Here is a 22596-nt window from a genome sequence, read left to right on the forward strand (position 1 = left end):
GAGGTCGCGGGAGACATTGATTGCTCTCACACCAAATCATCATTGCTGGACTGTAGCATATCCTCTGTTTGTTTTCTTGTCAAAGTCTTTGTAGAGTTTGTCGATGTGTCTTTTTTTAGAAGTGATACCTATGTTCGATTGGCCAAGAACATAATAAAACCATAGTCTTTGTAGAGTGAGAAGATGGAATGGAGCGTATCTGAACTCGCTGATATCTTCTTCTTCTTCTTCTAGGCTTAGCGCATGAGGACAAGAGTTGTTCTACGTCCTTGATGCATATTACGTGTCAATTTACCTCATTGTCCTTAGAAACTCACCGATAAAACCTTTTTTTTACACTACTCATCATGAGACATGCCTAGCCAGTCAGTTAGATCCCATCATGCAGTTCTGTATAGCGATATGTCGGCAAAAAAACTGCTGACCATTAGCGAACACGATAGGAGTGATGAGCCAATAAAATTTGGAAGTGTATGTATTCCTTTGTGATGGCCTCTTCTCTTCGCGTGGAACAATACAGTACATATTTCGTGAGAAACTGCTAGCTTCCACGCTCATAGATACCGCTAACGTATTTCTCAATGCCTCTATGATCTTCCTCTTCAGATATATTACAAGTATAGCAGAGCAGCCAAGAATCCCCAAGGATAATCCAGCTCGAATTCCATCCATTACGAGCAGCACCAGCTCGTCGTGTCTGGAATGAGTTCTAATTACACATCTGTGTTAGCTTCTAAACCCAACACTGCGTATAATTACACATACTGCAATCCCCTTTCGGCGAGCTTCCAAGGTCGCACTACAGTCTATATTTTAGCAAGTGTAATATTGTACCATGTTGTACTACTCACATAGAAAATACCTTTCTAGAATCGATGTTAGTGAATTACAAGAGCACTGCTAAAATGAATACTTACGTTCGAAGGGCAAGTGACGCCGTTGTCGTTGCTCTGGAGCTGACAGCGAGCGAGGACAGTCGGGGTAAGCATGGCCAATGCCGTGAGAATAGCCATAGTAGTCTTCATAGTGGATGGATGGTTGTAGATTGAGGATTGCAAGGTAATGAGTGTAGTAGAACTGACAATGTTCGATGCTGAATGTGGTTTCCATCTGCGAGCAAAACCTGGTGTTTATATACTCATCTGACGACACATGATAGATGCAGACCCCATACCAATTCGACTTGTGAGCTACACGGCCCGACTGTGGTGGCAAAAACAGAGATCGTTACGTTCCCCCCAGCCACGGTCGCGACCCAATGGGGTGTTCTAGAACTAAAGTGGGGGGAGGGAGGGAGGGGAGCATTACTGCTCCATTTCAGTCTATACTTCCTTGCCAGAACCGCAGCATGTGTATGGTGTACGCTGATTCCCGTCTGGGGCCGTACTGTCGAAGTGGTGCGACCGGCTTTAATCAACGGAGCTTAATGCCGACGTGAATAGGCATAGCCTCGAGACACGGAGTAGATGGAAAGAGTTATAGCATCGATAATAATCTATAATAGGGAATTAATATCGACAAAAAAGACTGTAATAGGTAAGTAATATCGAAAACAGTCGATGGTAGGTAAGAATGACTACGTGTGATGTACCGCGTTTCCGTTTACAAACTGCTACTAGAACCGGCTGGGTCAGGTAAATGTGTCGTGTACATGTACGGCTCACATAAGCGCAATTTGCGGCCCGCATTAACAAAGTGTTCCGTCCAGTAGACAGGCGGATAGACCGCGATAACCAGGTAGGGGAAAAACTGATTCCAACTGACTGGGCACTGTTTTAACTGGCTCTTCATACCATTCCGATGGGATAGGGGGCTTGTGGCTTGATGTTGCTTACTTTGTTTGCCTATTAGGGATATCGGCTACGCCTAGCGCCGATGCCTTTCGCATTTGCTGCCGTTTGAACAAGGGCCTACGTGCTTCCGATTGTTCTGGCCTTTGTCCATTCTCGATATAGACGTTGATTTACTCGCCATGTTTCAAACGGGCAATGCCAACTCCTCGCTGAAGCCGCTACGTGGATCACATGTTGTTGGCAGGATTGATTGGAAAAGTGATCAGCGGAAGGACCGGCAGAGCATTGGAGGAGAGGTTATCGTGCGTTGTAATTTTCTTTCTTGTTTTGTGAGGTATTAAACAAGTAATAGTATTAAAATTCCTTGCCCAAGGTAATTCTGGAGATTCTTTCTTGCAGTTTGCGTGAAAGACGGTTCTTTGTGATCCGAGAAAGTAGCCAGGTCGGCTGATTGGCTACTTAGCAGTTACAGTACCTGGTAAGTAGCCCGTTCTCGACAACATGAACATGGATCTTATCACGCCATGGTCCAGCATGTTGTCTGCTTGGCGAATAACGGCCTGCCCATAATCCAATGGAAGCTGATGTTTTGAGTGGGAGATTCCATGGGTACGACACTCCGTGGCTCTCCGTTTGGATATGTGTTGCTACAAGTAAGTATGTAGCGCCTTAGCCTTGGCCTCTAGCAAGCACTGCAACTGCCTACCATCACACCACAATGTCTATAGACGACCCATTTTCTGTCATTTTTGCTTGCCTCTCTTTTTCCGCCGACTGCGCCACTGGAACTATGCATATCCCTGGCTGACTGTGTCATAGCGTCATGCAAGGGGAATGCAGCACCGCGAATAGGGAATCCCGAATCCTCTACAAATCCAGGACGTATTGATTCCCGTCCCGCAATCGAGTCAAAGTGCAGCATGTATCCCACATGGCTAGCCGAAACAGTATTTCAAACTCTATTGCTCGGCAAAGTGCATCAGGTATTGATCCATCACAGCAATCGGTGCATGCAGGTTGCCGAGGTACATTGAGCTACATCGTGCCGTTCAAGTCCTCGGTTTTCGGACACCATGAAACGGAATCGATGAAATACCTCCCGAGCCCAATGCGGTTAAGGAAGCATATAAATACACATCGCTAATGTTTGGTAAGGCAGATGGTAAGCTTCTCGAAAGATAAGCTCCGAGGATGCACCGCAAGGATGTATGGGAAAGTTTTACGCGAGATGGTCTGGGTCCATAGCGGTTAGAAACACTGATTTGATCTAGGGTGCATCCGAGAAAGAACCAGCAACCGTGCGAGCAAGTGAAGTGCCGCACCCTGTGCTTCCATGGCGGATCAGGGAAGAATGTGCAGCTGCCACTATACCAAAATCGTGGAGGCACGTGTTGATATCGGATCTTGTGTAATTTTCAAGAAGCCCGTGTATATTACTGACTAAGTTCGTTACGGTGCACCTGGCTTCGGCTCTATAGCAAAGAGCTTATTGAACATATTGCTCGGATCATACTTGGCCTTGAGCACTTGGAGACGCTCATAATTGTTCCCAAAAACATCCCTGGACCTTTCTTCGTACTCTGTACAGGATTAGCTTGGTTCCACGGGCCGATACAAGAGCGGCACGTACGGTCATAATTCCCATACACCATTGTGGCACCATGGCTTCCTTTCTTGCCAATCCATCCATCGTTGCTTTCGCCCGTCTCTGCACCTCCACGCTGGAGCTCGTGTTTGAACAAAAGAGTGACGTCTCTTGACCACTGTCTACACTCTTGATCATTCTTCTCGTCCCACCACAGCGGCGCAACAGCTGCATTGAAATGTAGGCCACGGTTTGCAAACGCCGTGTCGAAGTTGGTTACTGCGACAAGCCTGGTGGGGTCGAGTAGTTCCCACATGACCTGCGAGCCAGCTGCATCAGGGTTTTCATCCGTGAATTTGGAGTATGCTTCGAGAACCGACAAGACAAAATCACTCCGTACGGGAAGTTCGAAAGCTGCGCCCTTGAGGGAAGCTCGGGCGCCTATGGGGAGATCCATGAGTTTATTTGCTTTAGCGTAGGGCATCATTGACATAGTGCTGATCTGCGGCTGCTGCGCGATCACGTCCTGAAATAGCTTCTTGCCTTCTTCTTCATCCCCGCGATAGGTAACTACTACGAAGAACATGACCTGGCCGCCTGCAGGTGGTGGTCGGACAAAGCCAAAACCACCGGATGCCTTGTCCACCGCTTTGGTAACCCCGTCTGAATCAGGTGTGAAGATAGTATTGAAAGCCTCAACAACTTTCTGGATGGTGTCAGGCACAGGCGGGAAGAGCATGAAGCCAGCCCACAAGTCGCCGGTTTCGTGCGCTTGGAAGACAAACTCAACGCCGATACCGAAGTTCTGGCCTGCGCCACGAACAGCCCAGAAAAGGTCACGATCGTCCTCGTTGGAAGCTTTGACGATGCTGCCGTCTGCAAGGACAACCGTGCATGCGATGAGATTGTCGATGACCAGCCCATGTTTGGCGGTAAGCCAGCCAAACCCGCCGCCAAAAGTAAGCCCGCCGACCCCTGTATCCGACACAGTGCCGCCGACGGCTGCAAGCCTATAAGTATGGTGCAAGGGCGGCATCAACGTATCCCCATACTGCACCTCCACCCACTTTTATCGTCTTCTTTTCCACATCAACCTCGGTAGTGCGCAAGTGTGTTTTGAGATTGATAAGCAGACCGCCGTCAGTCGAGGATGCACCGGCTGTGGAATGGCCGCCTCCTTTAACGGCGATGTCGAGACCATGCTCCGAGGCATACTTGAGCGTGATGGATATTTCTTCTGTAGATTTGGGAACCAAACATGCTCCCGCCCGCTTCTCTGCCGCCCGCGACCAGCGACGAATGGACGCCGTGTATGCATCTTCTTCGTTTGGTGTCACAAGTTGAGCTTCGGTATCTTTGAGTAGTTCTCGAAGCCTTTCTATGTCTTCATGGCTGATCGGACGTTTTGGTTCCATTCTCGTGAAAGTTGGAATGTGTTTATCGGAATTGAGTTGGGAAAATGTAAGGAAGTGTGGAGATTGATGTAAGGAAGTGCACTTGTATTTTCTCTCAGGTCATGCCATGACTTTAACACATTTACAAAGTGGCACTCCTGGTGGTCGAAAATAACCTTTGTGCTTGGATTTGGAGTGTCAGCTTACTGCCATCAGCAATGCACAAAAAGAGCGAGTAGCAGTTGAAACGTTCCGCCCTGCCAACAATCAGCATCCAGACGACTTCTACCAATACTAGTCTTTGATCTCAAACACTGCCACGATATGTCTTGGTAGGATTTAGGCTATCCGCTTGGCGTTGTCATGACGATCGGGTTCTCATTCGCCGATGGCGTTCATCAGCTCTTATCTCCCTCGGCAATAGCACAAAGTGAGATGTTTCTCATCACATCATCTCTTTACATTCCGTTGGTTAATCCAATAATTCTCCTCATTCACGCGGTCAGCCGTTAGGCGTATCATCTTTCGCCCCGCCAGGATCCTGATGCCATGGCCCAAATGTGCGATGCATTCTCCCCACATAAGCAGCCATAAGTCTCTTTCTTACTCTCCATGAAAAAGAGGGGGTTCCGTATTTCCGAATCTTCCAGTAATATCTTCTTCGATTGCGACTGCAGAATGTTTCGTGAGCTGCTTGGTGTATGATACAGCAGCTTGGCAGATTATAATGTAATATTCTAATCACATCATAATCTCGTGATTAGTACAAGAGATTTTTCGTCTTGTTGTATGAACTGATTCAGTTCTTGCCGTTTGTAGTGCTAACTTCTTCGATACGACTGCAGAGTTGGGACTGAGGAGTAATCAAGCCACAGGCAGTTGACATCAATGGTCATGGAGAGACATTTGAATCCTAGATACACTATTAGTTCTGTTGTAGTAAGTGATATACGGCATGCATTATGTAGAGTATAAAAGCGTTTAGGTTTGCTATTCCCCCCAGAGATGACGTGCAGATGCGGGGCAAGCCAAGGCTGAGATCAGCATACTCCCAAGCACAAGTCACCCAGTCTGACACTAGCGGCATCCTTGTTCTTACCACCCCAACCTGTTTCTACCTTCTCTTTACTGCGCTTAGCACTTGCTCTCATTTCTCAAGTTGCATGCGTTACTCATTGGCCATGATGATCGTGACTAGTAGTGGTGTGTGCCTCTCAAGCTATGAGTAAAGCTTTCGCGACGTGAAGTCCAGCGCATGGCGAATCTTGTGCATGAGGAATAGACTGGCCATAAGTCTTTTGTCTCTCAGGCCTAATTGAGTATCAACGGATTTCTAAGCATCAAAAACCGTGACTTACCACATATGTGTAGCAGCCAAGAAAGAATAAGGCCCCATGGTGGGAGTCCCGGCATCTGACTGTATAGCCAAAGCAGTCATGGAGCTACGTATACATGTTTTTTCTACAGTCACAGCACAAAGAAGCACTTGTATTCTGCTTGCATTCCATATATATGATATCTGGATTGAAATGGATCTTCTTTATCCACCTCATTGTACCTGCTCACAAGTGATCGCGAAAGAACAAACAGGCAAGTGGGCGCGGTGCACTAACATATGTTCCAGGTCCCATAATCTACATATTTCAACTTTGAAACAATACTCTTTGCAGATAAATTGATTATGCTTCGAACGCTATCTTTAGGTGCGGTTGGAGTAAGGCATGTTGTGCTTGCCTTTCCAAGACCATCAAGCCACGTGACCAGGTCCAGGTGAACCACGGTTGTCTTTCACTGGGAATGAATGCGCCATCACAGTCCGCGAATCAAATAAGTTCAACGCAAACAAGAATTTATTTTTGGATACGAGCGTCCAGGTATCCTTCACATCTCTGAAAGACCAGTTTTACCCTCACCTTTCCAACCCGCTAGATTCAACCTCAAAGCTGCAGGCAGGTAGCTGCAGCACTCTGGACCGATTCCGTGCCACCCTCCATACATTCACGTCTCGAGAAGCGATACCTTGGAAGACAGTACTGTAGCCTTTCTTGTAGCGTTCGCCACACAAGCCAGATTCGACAGTTGCCTCAGCTCTTGCCTTCGCCACGGACCTAGCCGACCATCTTGGTGTGAGAGAAAAACTTAGAACCACGCTGACTGCCCTGATATTAGCCTCACTGCTACCGAAAACCGGTTTCCGGTCTATCGCAGGCGCTCGCCATTCAGATCCGATATCCGGTTTCCACGTACCCAAACGCACCCGATTCTGTTGATCCGCGCGCGACCGTACCTCGAACATCAGCTGGCGTCCGGCCTGTCTACCGCCTTTGATTTCTCTCGCGCACCCCAAAATACCTTCCAACATAATGCAATCTGCGTCCGGCATTTCAAATGGAAACTCACTTCCAGAAGCGCCACCCGAACCCTCATGCCATAGCCCCATAGTGTCTCAACCTAGCAAGGCACCTCAAGAACTGCCTGAGTCCCCCACACCTTCAGCACCATGTTCTAGCCACACCTCCCCACTCGAGCGCCGGATTGCTACGCTTGAGCGAGAGAAAGCGGATCTCGCCAGACTAGTCACCGAAGCTGAAAACGAGACAGCAGCAGCGAAGCTGCGCGCGCAGGATCGTTACACGGAGAAATTACACGCCTATAACGAGGTCCGACACCTTCAGCAAGAGATCAAAGACCGGGACTTTCGACGTAAAGATTACATGATCAAGATTGAGAAGTCCTTCCGTAGTCTCAGGGCTACTATTGCACAACTTGAAACCGAAAAGTCCAACAGAGATTTTGGGAGGGAGAGCAAGGGCAAGATTGAAGAACTCGAAGGGCAACTCAACGATATGCAAGCTGGCTTTGTATCTTCGCAAGAAGAGAAGGCTGCCATGAAAATCAAGTTTGATCAAACCACGGTTGATCTCAAGAAGCTTGTGCTGAGCCTGAAATCTTCTCTCACTGCGGAACAAAAAAGGGCCGCAGCCATGGAGAGCAGACCAACTGCTGAAGAATTACAAGCGCGAGTAGACGCTGCAAAAGCGGACGTCGTCAAAGATATGAAAGCCAAATGGCAAAGCGAAATTGAAGAAAACAAGGCCAACTTCAATCAGCGGGAGAAAGAGCTTGTGCAAAGCCATAAGACAGAGTTCAAAAACGCCAAAACTCACTGGCAGTCGAGAATTAAAGCTCTGGAGGCCGAGGTGTGCGCAAGGGACAAGAAATTGGAAACCGCAAAAAAAGAGTTAGAGCTGCTAAGACAGCAGCTGCATCGTGCCATGCACAATAACATGCAGACATCCGATACGCAACAGCATCTTCCAAATGTCTTCCAACAGGCCTCCGACCCGAACAAGAAGAGGAAGCTTGATGCTAGTAGGCAAGTTGTACCTTTCACATCATCAATTGCGACATGACTAATAGCCATGTTTAGGAGTGTTAATGTGGGACCACAAGATTGTCAGCGCGACCGCACGCAGTGCGTCCCCTCTAGTGCCAACCAAAATCCCCGGGACCCACGCTTTCATTCGAATGTTGTCATGTCAGCGGTCGCACCGCAGAGAAGCTTCCAGCAATCCATGGGGGTCACGCTGAACGGTGGACATGGGCAGCATTCATCGCCAAATTCAAATGCCAGAGCTGGCCCTTCTACACCCAGCCGAATCCCTCGATTGCAAAACGGTATTTCTGGATCTAACAACAGCCAAAACAATACCATGACTTCACAACTTGGGAGTCCCTTTGAGTTTCAACCAACTCTAAGTCGTCCATCACCTCAGCAGCAGCGTCCATATGTACAAGGAATGAGGCCGGCCAACATGGGATCCAAGGTTCCCAACCATTCGCAGCTACAACCTCAACTACATCAGGGCCAGACTCTCCGTCCCGGTTTGGATATAGGTGTCGCACAAAATGTATATGGCACAGCACAGGCACCGCTGGATACAACCATGTACGGTCAAATGTATGGAAACAGCGATATTACCGATCCGTTCTTAACACCCATGCAAGCTACTGGCACTATGTCTAGCTTTGGAAACGAGGGGCTCATGGCTACCACAGCTCCAGCAAACGAGGTTGGGTTCCGCAGTGAATATTGGGGATGCCCTGCCATGCCGAACAATCCGATGTCTCAGGGTGGAAACAACGGTACTTAGGTTCAGCCAACGACAAATACCATCTCGACGAAAACGAGTGGAGCGTCTCAAGCCAGGGAGACACCATCACGACGCATGTCTTTACGGGTGGCAGCATTCAAGAATGGAAGATCTGTGACTTTGTGGTGTGGTTTGACTGGAAGGATCTGGTGTTGAGACGTCCCATGGAGCATGCAGATATATCCAAGTGCTCGCATGTCCTAGGGCAACCATACACGGCGTTGGATTAGATTTTCTTTTTTTTGAAGAGCCGGCTTGTTGCAAAAGTCCTTGGCGGTCTTTTGAAGCTCTCTTCCAGGGTCAGAAGCTGGCTTGTTTCTGGAATCCTATCAATCATGGCATCCGGTATGATGAAGGACTGAGTTTGGTTGCGGTATTCTGCAGTCGTGGGTCGATATGACGGCATAGTCTTGGATAGGAGGCGGGCTTGAGCGGTGGAAGAAAGTCGCCATTACTGGTCTTATCGTATACTGTACCGTCCATGAAGTTCAATGCAAGGGAGAATGCCTCAATCTATGTACTGAAAGGTCAGAAGAGCTAGCTTGTTGCCGATGGAGCTAAGATCGCGGGGTTGGGATAGGGTTTCGGGCTCTCCCCGGCGTCCAGATAACAGATGAACTACGCCACCAAACTGCACCTGTTCTCCGCGCCCGCTACAAACCTCTGTCCAGACTGAATTATTTAATATTCAGCGTCGGAAGGATGTCCGTCTCGAGGGCACAGCACACGGTACAGGCGCGCAGAGTGGGCGGCTCCGGTGGGCGGCAAGCGCGCCATTCCGTTCCGAGCATAGTTTCTCAAGGGTTCAGGGTTTTCCACTGCAACCTCCACCCCACATCTTGTATCGCCCAAACTCTGCTTGGCTACCGCTTGCATATCTTCCTTGCTAGGTCTCCCCAATCACGCTTCCATCTGCTCGCCCGACGCTTATCTATTCCTTCCGAATTGCTGTGCGCTCTCGGCATGGGCATGTTCGCCCCCCCCCCCATGGCCTCTGCCATGGAGCGACCTTGGTATCTCCAGATAAGGACATGGCAAATCACTAGGGCCTTGCTTAGCGACGGCTGGCGTGAGTACAAAAGCTTTCGAGCCGCGCAATGCTGGACGTACAAGTCTTTCCCACCCCAAATCCCTCATGGCGTCCAACGAGCCCGGTCTGGCGCCGCTCAGTGCGCTCGCTGAGGATCCCACAAAGGGCGCCGTCGACGTCCCAGTCGACGCCGATACCCCCGTCGCACCCGATCAATTCGACGAGCGCTACGAAACAACAAAGCGCGAAATTTGGGCGTACTACTGGTAGGTAATCGTGGTTTGGGCGCACGACATGTTGAGTCGCCTTAATGACCAGACGACAGCTACTATGTAGGAGACAACGGTCTCACGCTCTTCAACTTTGGCCCTACGGCCTTTCAAAACCTCATGTACCAGGCTGCCGGCGACTCGGAGATTCTGTATTTCATGGGCCGGGACCGCACAATCAACTCCATTGTGCTACTATCCAACGGCATCAGCTTTGCCCTTCAGGTTGTCATCTTCCTGATTCTGGGTTCATTCGCCGACTTTGGAACTTGGAGACCCAATATTCTCATTTGTCTCTCCATCATCGCGTTTGGCATTGGATTTGGCTGGCTAGGCGTTCATACCGAAGACAAATGGCATGCGGGTGTTGCCCTCTACATTGTCGGCCTCATTGCCTACCAGACGACCATCACTTTCTGGACTGCGGCGTTTCCCGGCCTCGCGCGAAACACTAAAGAACTACGCCTCAAAGCGGAGGAGTTTGCCGAAGGCAAGATTACCCGTGCAGAGTATGATTTCGCCGACATGATGAAGCGAAATGAGCTCTCCAACACGGCCTTTTACACGCAATCCGTCTTTGAGATACTCATCCTCGCCGTCATCGTAGGCATCATGTTTGGGCTCCGCGTTAACGACAGCACGCAAAATAACAACTGGGGCCTCTCCGTTCTGATAGCATTTGCCACAGGCGTATGGATTCTCTGTGCAATCCCATGGTTTATTCTCGAAAAACGACGACCCGGTCAGGATCCCGGCCGCACAAACATCATCTTCGCAGGCCTCAAACAACTTGGTTATGCCGCGCAGCAGATCTGGCAACTCCGCCAGAGTCTCGCATACCTCGTCGGCTATTTTCTTCTAGGCGACAGCCTCAACACTACCGTCACTGTTATCGGCACGTTGCAGAACGAAATCGTGGCCTACAACAGCCTGGAACTCACCTACTTGCTCATTGTCGGCATCGCCGCGCAAGCCATCCGTATCGCAGCCTTTTGGCGCATCCAAAAGGCCTATGGCCTCTCGACCAAAACAATGTTCATGGTCGTCGCCATGTGTATCGTCCTGCTCGACGGCTGGGGCATGATCGGCATCTGGACGCACCGCTTCGGCTTCCACAACAAATGGGAAGTCTGGGTCTACCAGGTCTTCTACGGCCTCGTCGTGTGCCCCTGGTACAGCTACTCGCAAACCATGATCTCCGAAGTCACGCCCCGCGGCAAGGAGTTCCTCTTCTTCAGCCTGTTCTCCGTTGTCGGCAAAACGAGCGCCTTTATCGGACCCCTGGTTAGCAGCGCCATTATTGATGATACCGGCAACAACAGTAGTCCGTTTTACTTTTTGTTTGCACTGAGCGTGGCGAGCGCCGCGTGGCTCTTTTTGTTTGTCGACGTGGCCAAGAGCAGGGTTGAGCAGGATCTGTTTTTGGAGAGGGAAAAGAGCGCATTGAAGCTGCATGATGAAGAAGGGTTAGATACGCTCATGTAGACAGGCTCGCGCCTGGTGCCTCTGAAATTACTACAGCTTGGTTCTGCCACTGTTTTCAATCCCCACTTTACAACGTCTTGGTACCTGCTTCTTCTCCTAGAATTAATGCTTAACATGCGCTCGTAGCTACATGTCAGTTGGACATGGCCGAAAACTTCACACTTCTTCCTCCCCCCCCTTTTTTTTACTCCTTTCAAAACACCTGGAAATGCTTGCACATTCTAAACAACCCTCCTCCTCACACACCTCATCTTCCACACCTACGCTATGCCTCCTTCCAGTCCCTCCAGAACAGCCTCAATTTTCTCTTCTCCAGGAAACTTGACAAACCGCGTCATAACCCTCTGTCCGAGGCGACGCACCCTCTGCCTGTCCTCGTGGCTAACGCTTTGGACCAACGCCACAATCCTCGCGGCAAACCGCGTCTGGAACTCGGCCAAGCCCATGGTGTTTGATCGCGGGACTCTGTTTTGATTCTGAGCCAGCACTTCGACAAAGTGTGACCAGAGGCGGCCGAAGCCCGCGTCAGACGCAGCGTCCTGCAGCCTGGACAGCATGATGTTGATGCCGCCAATGTCGGTGCTGGTGCTGCCTCCCACGAGCATGAGCGAGTGCAAGAGTTCGTAGATGAAGGAGCGGTCTGCGCCGCGCTGCTCGAGCGAAGGATGCGAGACTGCGCAGTCGAAATCGATAACGACGACAGTGGGCAAGGGACTAGCTGAGCCCGCTGACATATCCAGCATGACGTTTCCCGTGAAGATGTCCTGGTGCGCGATATCAGCTACCATGTGCAGCCACTCGACGGTTTGCACTAGCTGCTGCGCGATGTGCAGGATGAGAGTTGCGTGGAGCGTGGGCGATATGACTGCATCGTTTTCGACATCGTTTGAGGAGGACCGAGCGGTATTTGTTATTGTGTGAGCGAGTTGCTCGAGATTGAAGCCGCAGACGGCGTTGGTCGTGAGCCAGAGTGATCCTTGGTTTGGTACGGGCGGGTCAAAGTCGAGCAGGGTGAGAATGTGTTTCTGCATGTCGGCATAACGGGCGTCAGCCATGATGTCCTTGATGTGCTGGAGCGCCTGGATCTCCTGGGCAATGTTGGCATGGCGCATCTCGTTTTCGGCCATCTTGACGGCGACGATGGTGGTGCGTTGGCTGGCGTCGTTGGAGGCGTGAGGCCTGCGGATGCAGAAGGTTACTTTGCCGCAAACACCATCGCCTGCTCTGCTTACCGCCACGTATTCCTCGTCAACGTCTTTGGGAGTATTCGTAGAGGCCATGTCAGAGTCGTTGCTAGGCTTTCCAGCGCTATGCTGATATTGTTGTTTGTGCTAGTAGCGGGGTTGCTTGGAGGCTATGTGCCACGATCCACTTGGGCAGCTGGTTGCGTAGTATCTCCTTCCAATGCGCGGGTCGGTATGCTGTGTGCTAAAGAGATGGAGGAGTTATATATACACATCGGAAACAATCGTCGTTAGTTTCCCATTGTTTGCCATGGCCTTGTAGAGGGAGAGATCCTAAGCCCAAGATTTCACCAGAACCAGAACGAAGCAGCGCAAATAAGACGTGACAACGACGTAGATCTAGACAAAGAACAGCTCACCATGCCCGAAACGTGGACAGGACGAGACGATAGGATCCTAGTAGACCAGAAGACGATCTTGTTCGAAATTCTACTGCGCATGCACCGTACAGTAACGCATGATCGTACTGTACAGTACAAAGAGTCAATCTATTGTAACTTTTATATCCGTCCCGCAAAAAATGCATTTGAGTGGTGTGGTGTCCGGTCCTTGCAGGACTGGTGGCAGTGACCTGCTGTCGCGTAGGTTGACAGCTGAACACTAAGCCTTTGGAATATTTGCGCTGAACGCTGAAGGCTCTCTGGATTTGTCTCGGCTTGCATGCGACTCTGTTCAAGGCAATGGCCGGCATGATGGTTGTTCCACGGGAAAGTGGTATCGATGCGCACGCATGTGAACGGCTCTGCATTCACCAAGGCGCCTTGTTGTAGTTGGACTGCTCCTCGAAACTCTGACATATTGGCAACCAGAACTCAAGTCGAGGCGGGATCAAACTCGATAGTATCCATGCCCCAAATTTCAATGTGCTGGACGCTTTCTCTGCTCACAATTTGGAACTTCCTTATTGGCCCAGCTCTTCTCGCATTCAGGCTATTGTCAGGGGCATCTGGCTGCGGCACTTTACTCTTGGGTGGAAAATAAACATCACCCAGCTTGTAAATGATGTCATGACCAAAGCCAACATATTTGATGTTTTTGTACTCTGGCCGCCATAGCTCCGTTGCCATTGCGAAAGCATGCATCTCAGGTTCCAACAGGTCAAACTTCTCGCACGCCTCGCCACCGCGACGCATCAAAAACCGCACAACCCACAACTTGGGCACAAGAGCAAATACTTGGCGTAGGGATTCGAGCGCTGGGACAGAGCTGGCGAAACCAAGCTGCTCCAGATTTGGACAAAGCTGACAGAGTCTGAATATAGCGTCGTCGGACAAGATCCAGCAATCCGAAAGGAGTAGATGGCGCACTGTGCGGTGGTTGGTTTGAATGGCAGCGAGATAATCGCTTGCAACACTGCGACAGAGTTGTTCATGTGCCAATTTCGGCGTTCCGTTGGCGCTACCCGATCCATTGCTTACGCTGGGCGTCATGTTTGATGGCGTTGAGGGCGTCGGGGTAGTACTGTTCGGTTTCGACGAAGCACCGGTCCCTCGCGTATTGCTTATAATGTATATGCGTTCCAGGCCGGTAAACTTGCCCAACCCAATAGCGCTGTCCTTGTCCGCATTATCGGAACGTATCATCTTCAGATTGCGCGAAGCAGGGAGACTGCCATGGACCTTCCACGAAGTGTCTGTGAAAACTGTGCTAGGATCAGAGCCCCCACAGTTGATGACCGTGGCCTCGATTTGAGAGTCAAAGTTGAGGATCTTGTGGAAATCGAGGCTGGACAAGCGAGTGTACAGGTTGTACATGTGAAGGCGCTTGATGGGCACTGAGTATCTGGCAGCTATGCAGCGGCCAAATATGGACAAGAGGTTGACTGATTCTTCGCCCTCGGCTCGCATACGCGGGCTCCAATGCAGCGTGAGATTCTCGAGTTTCTTGGAGCCCAGCATAAGCAAGGATATGTCGTCGGGATAACACAAGGGATCGAGATCGTAGACGACGAGCGTCTGGAGGTTGGGCAGCGGGGGTACAATGGTCGTCGGGCGTGGGGTGCGTCGGGCCTGGCAGCGAATGGTTAGAGACACGAGCGACGCCTTGCCCATGAGGCCCTCGTACACCGTCTGCAGCAGTGGTGTGTTCAACTGCCAGCTATGTATGTGTGTCAGCAATGCAATGCGTCTGAGTAGTGTGCCGCCATGCTACCTACGCAAAACTCTTGAGCTTATTCATGCGGTCGAGGGCGGCGCGCATGGCCACCTGCAGCACCATGCTGTTGTCTGGCACGCGGCCCTGCTTGTAGTCGTGGAGATCGTGCTCTCGCCAGTCGCCCAGGACACGGAACGTCTGGATATAGTTGCCAAAGCTGCGTGAGACGAGCGTATTGAGCCCCATGGCAAAGGGGCTGCCATTGCCGTAGCCTTCGGGCCTGCCGTCAATGTAGCGAATTTCCGAGTAGGCGTGGAGCGTGACATGCTCGTACAGGCGCGGCAGTGTCATGTAGTAGAAGAGGCGCGAAGTGCGCGTAACGCGCGCCAGGTCGCCAACATGGTCAAGCTTTCGTGGCAGTCAGCTGGGGCGTCGCGCGGTTGACGGGGCGAGTCCAACGGCGACATACGTGTGAGAGAATCAGGTGGATGAGGTGCAGCGGAAGCTCTTTGGCCTGCGCAGCATCGGGGTGGGAGCGCGCCGGTGACGTAAAGAAAGTGTGCATAGGCGTCGCGATGGAAACTCCCTCGGGCAGCTGGCCAGCAGGCGTGTTGGCGAATGCATGTCCAGAGGCGGGTGGGCGCTTGCGGGGCTCAGACTGGTCCGACATGAGGGTGGAGGGCGGCAACGACACATGTATCAACCCAGGCTGAAGCGGTGTTGTGTTATCATATTGCGCATTCAAGCGTGACGGTCCCGCAGCAGGTTCTGCCAGTCATGTCTGCTCACTGCTCCGACGGAATCTGGGGGGGTGAGCGGGCGTATCGCAGTCAGCATAACCCCCGAACGCCCGCGCTATCCGAAATTGGTCCGGCCACTGTGCAATATCACCCTACGATCTGCGCCTAGCATCCATCTCTTCGACGCCAGCCCAGCCCGCGTCGCCCTTCGCCATAGGCTACCCACCATATGTACGGACCATCCGAGCAACTCGCCAATCGAGTCCAGCCCCCGGCCTGGCCCGTCCATGACGTTGGCACCTCACCGGCAGTGTCTCGTGGCTGACGTCCTGTCGACAGTCTATGACTCTTGCTGTGTCTATGTGGTGAGTCGTTTGCCCGAACGCTACCGCCGCACACATCCGGACGAAGCACGCATGACCAGCACCGCCACATCAGACCAGCCAGCGCCTCCTCCATCACAGCCTGAGAAACCACGGTGCTTGGTCCCCATATCCGTCTCCCGGAAATCGAAAGGGAACCTCGACAGTGCCCGCGAACACCCCCATCGACGGTACGCCATCGTCATCCACGTCCGATCCGGCGAGCCTGTCGTGCGGCACTGGCACCACCACCCCGCACTCCCAGTTTCGAATATTGAGACTTCCCATGTTTCCGCGTTTTAGCACCTTCTGCCCACCCCATGCCGATTCAGACAGGTTGGCCGATCCAACATACACCCACGCAAACGGCTTTCCATCCTTTTTGCGCCCACGTGCGAACAGCAATTTGTTGTGCGATAGCATGCCTCGTCGCGACGACTCGTAATTGCGGAGGCACGTTTTTGGAAACGAGACTGCATTGTAGTATTGCCGCGCCAACGAGATAATGCCACCGCACTCGGGGCCTCCCTCGCTCTTCTCAACAGTTTCGTTCGTGGGAAAGTATATTCGTATGTGATTGCGAACATCGGGCACGGTCCGTGTGCTGGTCGTGAACGACTCCCCGCACGCTGCAAGGTAGATTCGCGACAAGAAAGCGTCGTTGACAGCGCCGAGCGAGGATGCTGCGTAGTCCAGCTCTATCCGCTCAACATTGTCAAGCTGTAGGTCCCGAATAGCTTTTGCGAGGCCTGGCAGACCCGTAGGGCGAGAAGGTAGCTCAGTCTTGTGCGAACCGCCACTGCAACGTGTTAGCCAAGAACAAGGTGTGTCATGTCGGCGATCGTACATCGAATGGATGAAAGCCAAGTGACTAGTCGCTGAGAAGTCAAACTTCAAAACGCCCTCCACCACCATCTCTGGGACTTTTTGCATCTCTAAGAAATACAACAGCTCTTGTCCGAAGCGCGTGAGGTCTTCCTTCTTGCCAACCGAACTGTCCCCTCTGCGTGGCAGATCGACCAAGAAAACAGAATTCTCCATGACACCACGCTGCCAGTCATTTGCAACTTCTCCCCAGTCGATATGCGTCATGTTTGCCGTTGGTATCACAACGCGCAGCTTCTCTCGGCCAAAGAGCAGCATAAACTTGCTGTGCATGCTGTGGATCATGCCGTCCATGGGTGGGAAATGGATCTTCAGATTCGGTACACCCGTCTCCTCCATCTCTCTCCTCCACCTTTGCTGCACGTCTTCGCCTTTTGCATTCATCACCCATATCTGCTTGACATTGATGGGGCTCAACTTCTTGAACAGCCAATCTGCATCCCACATAAAGGAGCTGATGACGGCGGTGTGGATTTTTGACGCCTGCAAAACTTCATCAATAGTGATGTCGTCGGTCCTGGGGTGTTTTGCGGCAAAAGTCCGCTTGATAGCTCCACTGGGAAACTGTAACAATGCTCCAGTAGACAATCCTGATCCTGGCATTGGTTTAGATGCTTGCTTCGAAGGTACGTCTGGAGACGGCTCGCGCTTCCGTTTTCCAAGCCTTGCTAGGCGTTCTTGTTCCATGGCTTTCCGATCCATGCCCATGGAGCTTGAGGCTGTCATGGCCGATGCAGTTATCGGTGTGCTTTTGGCAAGCGGCTGCGCAACGTCATTATTTGCACTTTCCTGCAAAGAGAGGGCAATGGCACGTTTGAGGTCTTCGTCGTTTTCATCGTCCGTGTCAGAAACAAGGTCGATCGGCTCGCTGGCGGGCGCTGTGGCGTTTTGCGGGGCGTCCATAACGTCCTGCTGAAGCGACATTGCCATTGCAAGCTTGAGGTCCTCATCATCTGACGACATGGAGTGTTGGGTGGCTGAATGGCTGTTGTTGATGTGTAGAGTGTAGGTGGTGGCATGAACTTAAATTGCCCGCGTTGGGCTGTCGCCACGCTTGCACGTCATCACGTGACTTGGTCTTGGCACTCAAACAAGGTAACACGTGCAGGAGCGTTACCGCAGACGCCCCTGTATGGAGAGCCAATCACATGATACCCTGCCATGGCAACTCGGGGGAGGTGGCTCCGAACCGATTACTCTCACCCAAGAACTATCAAGTACATACAGTATGAAATTTCTCGTCATCTCTTCTTACGCGCCACAGTCGCCTGTGCCGGCTGCAGCTTGCAGAACAACGCAAGGTAGCCCAGATCAGCTACAACCCAGGTAACCATCATCAGCACCGCGAGAGGATGCGTATAGTAAGTATGCGGTTCGCGCCACACCCACCAACAGTACCCGTAATTCACATTCAGCCCCAAAAGACTACCAAGGAACCTAGTCGTCCATATCCCGTACGAAGACCCGCGGGTGCTCTGCCTGGCCATGATCTGCCCCAGCGACGCGACACTGAGCACAACCTGCGCGGCGAGCACAGTCCAAAAGCTAAGTTCGTCTGCGTCAATGCCGTCAACCCCTCGATATGCCTTGCCGGCCTTGGGATTGATCGGGTTCTCGACAGAAAGCCACCAGGTGCTGAGAGCGTACAGCGCAGCACACCACCATGCCAGCATACCTGCGAAGATCTTGCCGATATTCCTACCGATGGCTGGTGCGTGTTTCCACTCGTTCGCACCGTACACAACTACGGTGTATACTAGTCCCAGGTCGATGACCATCCATATGATGAAGACTAGCTTGTGTTCAATCTCCATGGCGACGAACAGCCCGAAGACAATTTCCCAGGCAAAGTTGAAGGCGAGCGAGAACAGGGGCATTGCATAAGTGCCATCGCGTATGGACTGACGTGTCATGAGCACGTAGCAGATGGTGTAACCCAGTGCGCCGAGCCCCAGGAAGCCATCGCTGATGTAGACAATCGAGGGATCCACGTGCGCCGGTAGGGCCTCGAGTCGAGTCATTTCCAGGTTTTTATATCCAGGGTATAGAGATATGCAAGGCGCCTCAGGGTCACTCGAGGAATTTCGTATTACCCACGTCGTAAGCGCAATGTTTAGAAGTGTAGTCAAAATCAGCCCAAGCAGAGGGAGAAAACTTATAAGGCAACCACCACGGTATAAGCTGCTGTCAGCGTAAGCGACAAGGTGGGTAATAGTGTCAGCCAGCTGTCGTGCAGAAGTGATCCGATTCGACCTTCAGTGTATTTTGACTTATGTAAGCCGGATCAGAGCGGGCTGATTGTTCCTTGATTCTCGTCATATCATGCGAGCTCTACACGTCGGAATGGCGAGGAAAATATTTATATACACAAAAAAAGTGTTGGTGAATAAGACCTTAGGTTTTCTGCGCAACATACGTTCCTCATCCTCCATGGAGCGTGGAAACGAACATGATGTGATCTCTCTCTTGCACTTCATACTTGTCTTCTCCTTCCAGCTCCCAGTCTGCTTCGTTGATAAGTACCAGAATACCAGGTCGTCTGACCCAACACATTAGTAGACTGCCATGTGACAGAATATCCGCACTTACACAGTATCGTCCAATACAAACAACTCCTTGCGCGGATCCTTCATGACATTGCCACAGAGATGTCTCACGAGGTATGCAATATTTGCAGGCTGGCCCAATTCGTCTTTGGCCGGCAGCGAGAGATTGTACTTTTTCTGGTTGGCAAAGAGAATCTCGAGTCCTCCGCTGCGGGGAGTCAATACATGGCGGCACGCAAAGCATGCATTTGGGAATGTACCTGAACTCGACTGTTATCGAAAGGGTGTCATCGCTCGACATATCTGGGGGTGACTAATGTCCGAGCAAGACTTTCGAAATGCAAGACGCCAGTGTTGCAGAGATCGGATGCCGCGCATGCAGCGAAGAAGAGGGCGACGATGCGCCTTACCGGCACTAAGCGAGACTAGCGCCAAAGAAATCCTTACGCGCGATGACTAGATGCAGCAGTGCCCGCGACCACCACGACCAACAATGCATGTGTCTCCCGACTTCATAGCCACAGGCGGCAATCGGAACCCTGCTGCGGCCGACTGGGACGACGCTGGCTCGCAGCTCTTGGCTTTTGGCGCTGACAATAATATTGCGCTGTGGGATCCTCAAGTGAGTGGAACAGCGACCATGACGTACTTTTCACTCACCAGGACAGGATGAAGGACTACGCGGCGTACAGGCGATACTGAGTGGACATGCCAAAGCCGTGAATGCAGTCAAGTTTTTTCCTACTCTATCGCCAGATGTTTCGGTTTTGCTCAGTGGATCAGCCGACAACTGCATCCGCATATGGCGGGGCCAGAAAAGTGACCGCTTTGAATGTGTAAAAACGATATCTGAGCATCAACAGCCCGTCACGCGCATTGCAACACTATCGGGATCAGACACGTTTGCTACTGGTTCTTCGGACGGCACGGTCAAGATCTGGAGGCTCGTCCACGACTCCGGCTTTGCTTCAATCGACGCGGAACTCGTGCAGACTATCACGCTTTCACCGAAATACTTTCCATTGAATCTAGCACTCGCCACACTAGATGATACGTCGTCAGTGTTGGCGGTAGCAGGGACTCGTAGCACCATCCAGATATTCGTTTCTCGAGACACTCAATTCCAGCTCTCGGCTACGCTGACGGGACACGAAGGATGGATCCGCGCACTAGCATTCACCAGAGAAACATCGGATGCAAATAGCGACCTATTACTTGCGTCAGCAAGTCAAGACAAGTACATTCGTCTCTGGCGACTTCACCGCGGCGACGAACTCCCTGCAGCCAGCACCGCACTCAACGACCCGGCTTTGGGCGGCTTTGGAAAGTCACTGTCGAACAAAGCACACTGGATCAGCTCAGCCACGTCCAAGTACTCCATCACATTCGAGGCTCTGCTCCTGGGACACGAAGACTGGATCTACCAAGCATCATGGCGGCACCGCAACGGAAAGCTACAACTGCTATCCACCTCGGAAGACAACTCCCTGTCCATCTGGGAGTCTGATCCCACGTCCGGCGTATGGGTCTGCATCACGCGGCTGGGCGAAATCAGCGCGCAAAAGGGATCCACGAGTGCTACCGGCAGCGCAGGAGGTTTCTGGATCGGCCTGTGGTCGCCAGACGGCAATACCGTCGTGTCGCTAGGCCGCACAGGTAGCTGGAGGAAGTGGACGTTTTCCCCTGCCGACGACATGTGGACGCAGCAAGTCGCCGTCACCGGCCATGTGCGAGAAGTAAAGGGCGTGTCGTGGTCAAGAGACGGCTCGTATCTGCTCACCACGGGAACAGACCAGACATCGCGTCTATACTCGCAATGGAAGCGCGACGACAAGCCCCCCTCGTGGCACGAGTTCTCGCGCCCCCAGATCCACGGCTACGATCTTAACTGCATCGAAGCAATCTCCAACACGCAGTTTGTGTCCGGTGCAGACGAGAAGCTGCTCCGTGTTTTCGACGAACCCAAAGGCGTAGCGCACATGCTGCAGAACCTATGCAACATCGAGACGTCGACGACATCAGCGGACCTCCCCGACGCAGCCAACATCCCCGTTCTGGGCCTCTCGAACAAAGCCATCCAAGCCGTGGGCGACGACGAAGCCACTGAAAACGGCAACCAAGACGACAATGACGAGCGCGACGCCATTGACCCCTCGTCCGTCGTCCGCAAATCCACGCTCGACCTGCACCAGCCCCCTTTTGAAGACCACCTCGCGCGCCACCTGCTGTGGCCCGAAACGGAGAAACTGTACGGTCACGGCTACGAAATCTCCGCCTTGGCCGTCAGCCGCGACGCCCGCCTCGTGGCGACTGCGTGCCGCGCGAGCTCCATCGACCACGCTGTCATCCGCCTGTACGACACGACCGAGTGGCTGGAAGTCAAGCCCCCGCTGAAAGCGCACTCGCTGACCGTCACGGCGCTCGAGTTCTCGCCCGACGACTCGTTCCTGCTCAGCGTCGGCCGCGACCGCCAGTGGGTGCTGTGGGAGCGCCGCGACGACGACGCAGCGCTGTATGTGCAGAAACACGCCAATCCAAAGGGCCACTCCCGCATGATTCTCGATGCTGCGTGGACACCCCTGCAGCAGCCACACGCTACGTTTATGACTGCGGGCCGCGACAAGAGCGTCAAGATGTGGCAGATTACAGACACCGATGTGCAGCTCAAAGCCAGCGTGGCGGCCAACGCGCCCGTTACAGCTGTGGCGTGTAATCCAGTCATGGCGGACAAGAACATTACTTTTGCGTTTGGCACGGAAAACGGAGAGCTGGGCATCGGGAGCATGTCGTCTGAGGCGTTGGATCAGGTTAGCGTTGCCACGGTTCAGCCGCATTTGTTGCCTGCCAAGACGATTAACCAGGTTGTCTGGCGGCCCGGCAGAGAGGGCCAGGCGGCGCAGCAGATTGCGGTTGCGAGCGATGATACGTCGGTGCGGGTATTCAATGTGGAAGGGGTAGCGTCCTAGAAGACATGTCATTGGTGAGAAAGATGTAGCTGGGCATATATGCATTGAA

General features: G+C 52.2%; 10 protein-coding genes across 10 annotated transcripts; 4 read left to right on the forward strand and 6 right to left on the reverse strand.

Moving 5' to 3' along the window:
- Nucleotides 1-671: 671 nt before the first annotated feature.
- SETTUDRAFT_29253 (uncharacterized protein) lies at nucleotides 672-1025 on the reverse strand (the record flags this gene model as incomplete). The annotated part of the gene is made up of 4 exons (XM_008029692.1): nucleotides 672-709; nucleotides 766-799; nucleotides 852-866; nucleotides 918-1025. The coding sequence occupies 4 exons, from the start codon at nucleotides 1023-1025 to the stop codon at nucleotides 672-674; spliced, it is 195 nt and encodes a 64-aa protein (XP_008027883.1).
- Nucleotides 1026-3242: 2217 nt separating this feature from the next.
- Nucleotides 3243-4793, reverse strand: SETTUDRAFT_40286 (uncharacterized protein; the record flags this gene model as incomplete). The annotated part of the gene is made up of 3 exons (XM_008029697.1): nucleotides 3243-3373; nucleotides 3424-4380; nucleotides 4436-4793. 3 exons carry the CDS (start codon nucleotides 4791-4793, stop codon nucleotides 3243-3245), a joined length of 1446 nt encoding a protein of 481 aa, XP_008027888.1.
- Nucleotides 4794-7135: 2342 nt separating this feature from the next.
- SETTUDRAFT_29255 (uncharacterized protein) lies at nucleotides 7136-8363 on the forward strand (the record flags this gene model as incomplete). The annotated part of the gene is made up of 2 exons (XM_008029693.1): nucleotides 7136-8144; nucleotides 8203-8363. The coding sequence occupies 2 exons, from the start codon at nucleotides 7136-7138 to the stop codon at nucleotides 8361-8363; spliced, it is 1170 nt and encodes a 389-aa protein (XP_008027884.1).
- Nucleotides 8364-8587: 224 nt separating this feature from the next.
- SETTUDRAFT_29256 (uncharacterized protein) lies at nucleotides 8588-9156 on the forward strand (the record flags this gene model as incomplete). The annotated part of the gene is made up of 2 exons (XM_008029694.1): nucleotides 8588-8858; nucleotides 8927-9156. The coding sequence occupies 2 exons, from the start codon at nucleotides 8588-8590 to the stop codon at nucleotides 9154-9156; spliced, it is 501 nt and encodes a 166-aa protein (XP_008027885.1).
- A 905-nt stretch (nucleotides 9157-10061) lies between these two features.
- SETTUDRAFT_111856 (uncharacterized protein) lies at nucleotides 10062-11710 on the forward strand (the record flags this gene model as incomplete). The annotated part of the gene is made up of 2 exons (XM_008029705.1): nucleotides 10062-10222; nucleotides 10282-11710. 2 exons carry the CDS (start codon nucleotides 10062-10064, stop codon nucleotides 11708-11710), a joined length of 1590 nt encoding a protein of 529 aa, XP_008027896.1.
- Nucleotides 11711-11970: 260 nt separating this feature from the next.
- SETTUDRAFT_29258 (uncharacterized protein) lies at nucleotides 11971-12990 on the reverse strand (the record flags this gene model as incomplete). Its single annotated transcript, XM_008029695.1, has 1 exon — nucleotides 11971-12990. The coding sequence occupies one exon, from the start codon at nucleotides 12988-12990 to the stop codon at nucleotides 11971-11973; it is 1020 nt and encodes a 339-aa protein (XP_008027886.1).
- A 499-nt stretch (nucleotides 12991-13489) lies between these two features.
- Nucleotides 13490-15637, reverse strand: SETTUDRAFT_132500 (uncharacterized protein). The gene is made up of 3 exons (XM_008029706.1): nucleotides 15518-15637; nucleotides 15110-15456; nucleotides 13490-15051 (listed from the first exon to the last, which is right to left on the reverse strand). Exons 1-3 carry the CDS (start codon nucleotides 15611-15613, stop codon nucleotides 13767-13769), a joined length of 1728 nt encoding a protein of 575 aa, XP_008027897.1. The 5' UTR covers nucleotides 15614-15637; the 3' UTR covers nucleotides 13490-13766.
- A 609-nt stretch (nucleotides 15638-16246) lies between these two features.
- Nucleotides 16247-19056, reverse strand: SETTUDRAFT_111810 (uncharacterized protein; the record flags this gene model as incomplete). The annotated part of the gene is made up of 2 exons (XM_008029707.1): nucleotides 16247-18057; nucleotides 18291-19056. 2 exons carry the CDS (start codon nucleotides 19054-19056, stop codon nucleotides 16247-16249), a joined length of 2577 nt encoding a protein of 858 aa, XP_008027898.1.
- Nucleotides 19057-19267: 211 nt separating this feature from the next.
- SETTUDRAFT_152233 (uncharacterized protein) lies at nucleotides 19268-19882 on the reverse strand (the record flags this gene model as incomplete). The annotated part of the gene is made up of 3 exons (XM_008029708.1): nucleotides 19268-19574; nucleotides 19625-19789; nucleotides 19842-19882. The coding sequence occupies 3 exons, from the start codon at nucleotides 19880-19882 to the stop codon at nucleotides 19457-19459; spliced, it is 324 nt and encodes a 107-aa protein (XP_008027899.1). The 3' UTR covers nucleotides 19268-19456.
- Nucleotides 19883-20074: 192 nt separating this feature from the next.
- On the forward strand, nucleotides 20075-22569 carry SETTUDRAFT_152235 (uncharacterized protein; the record flags this gene model as incomplete). The annotated part of the gene is made up of 2 exons (XM_008029709.1): nucleotides 20075-20203; nucleotides 20250-22569. The coding sequence occupies 2 exons, from the start codon at nucleotides 20075-20077 to the stop codon at nucleotides 22545-22547; spliced, it is 2427 nt and encodes an 808-aa protein (XP_008027900.1). The 3' UTR covers nucleotides 22548-22569.
- Nucleotides 22570-22596: the final 27 nt, after the last annotated feature.

This window comes from Exserohilum turcica, assembly GCF_000359705.1.
Source record: "Exserohilum turcica Et28A unplaced genomic scaffold SETTUscaffold_30, whole genome shotgun sequence".
NCBI classification, from domain to species: Eukaryota; Fungi; Ascomycota; class Dothideomycetes; order Pleosporales; family Pleosporaceae; genus Exserohilum; species Exserohilum turcicum.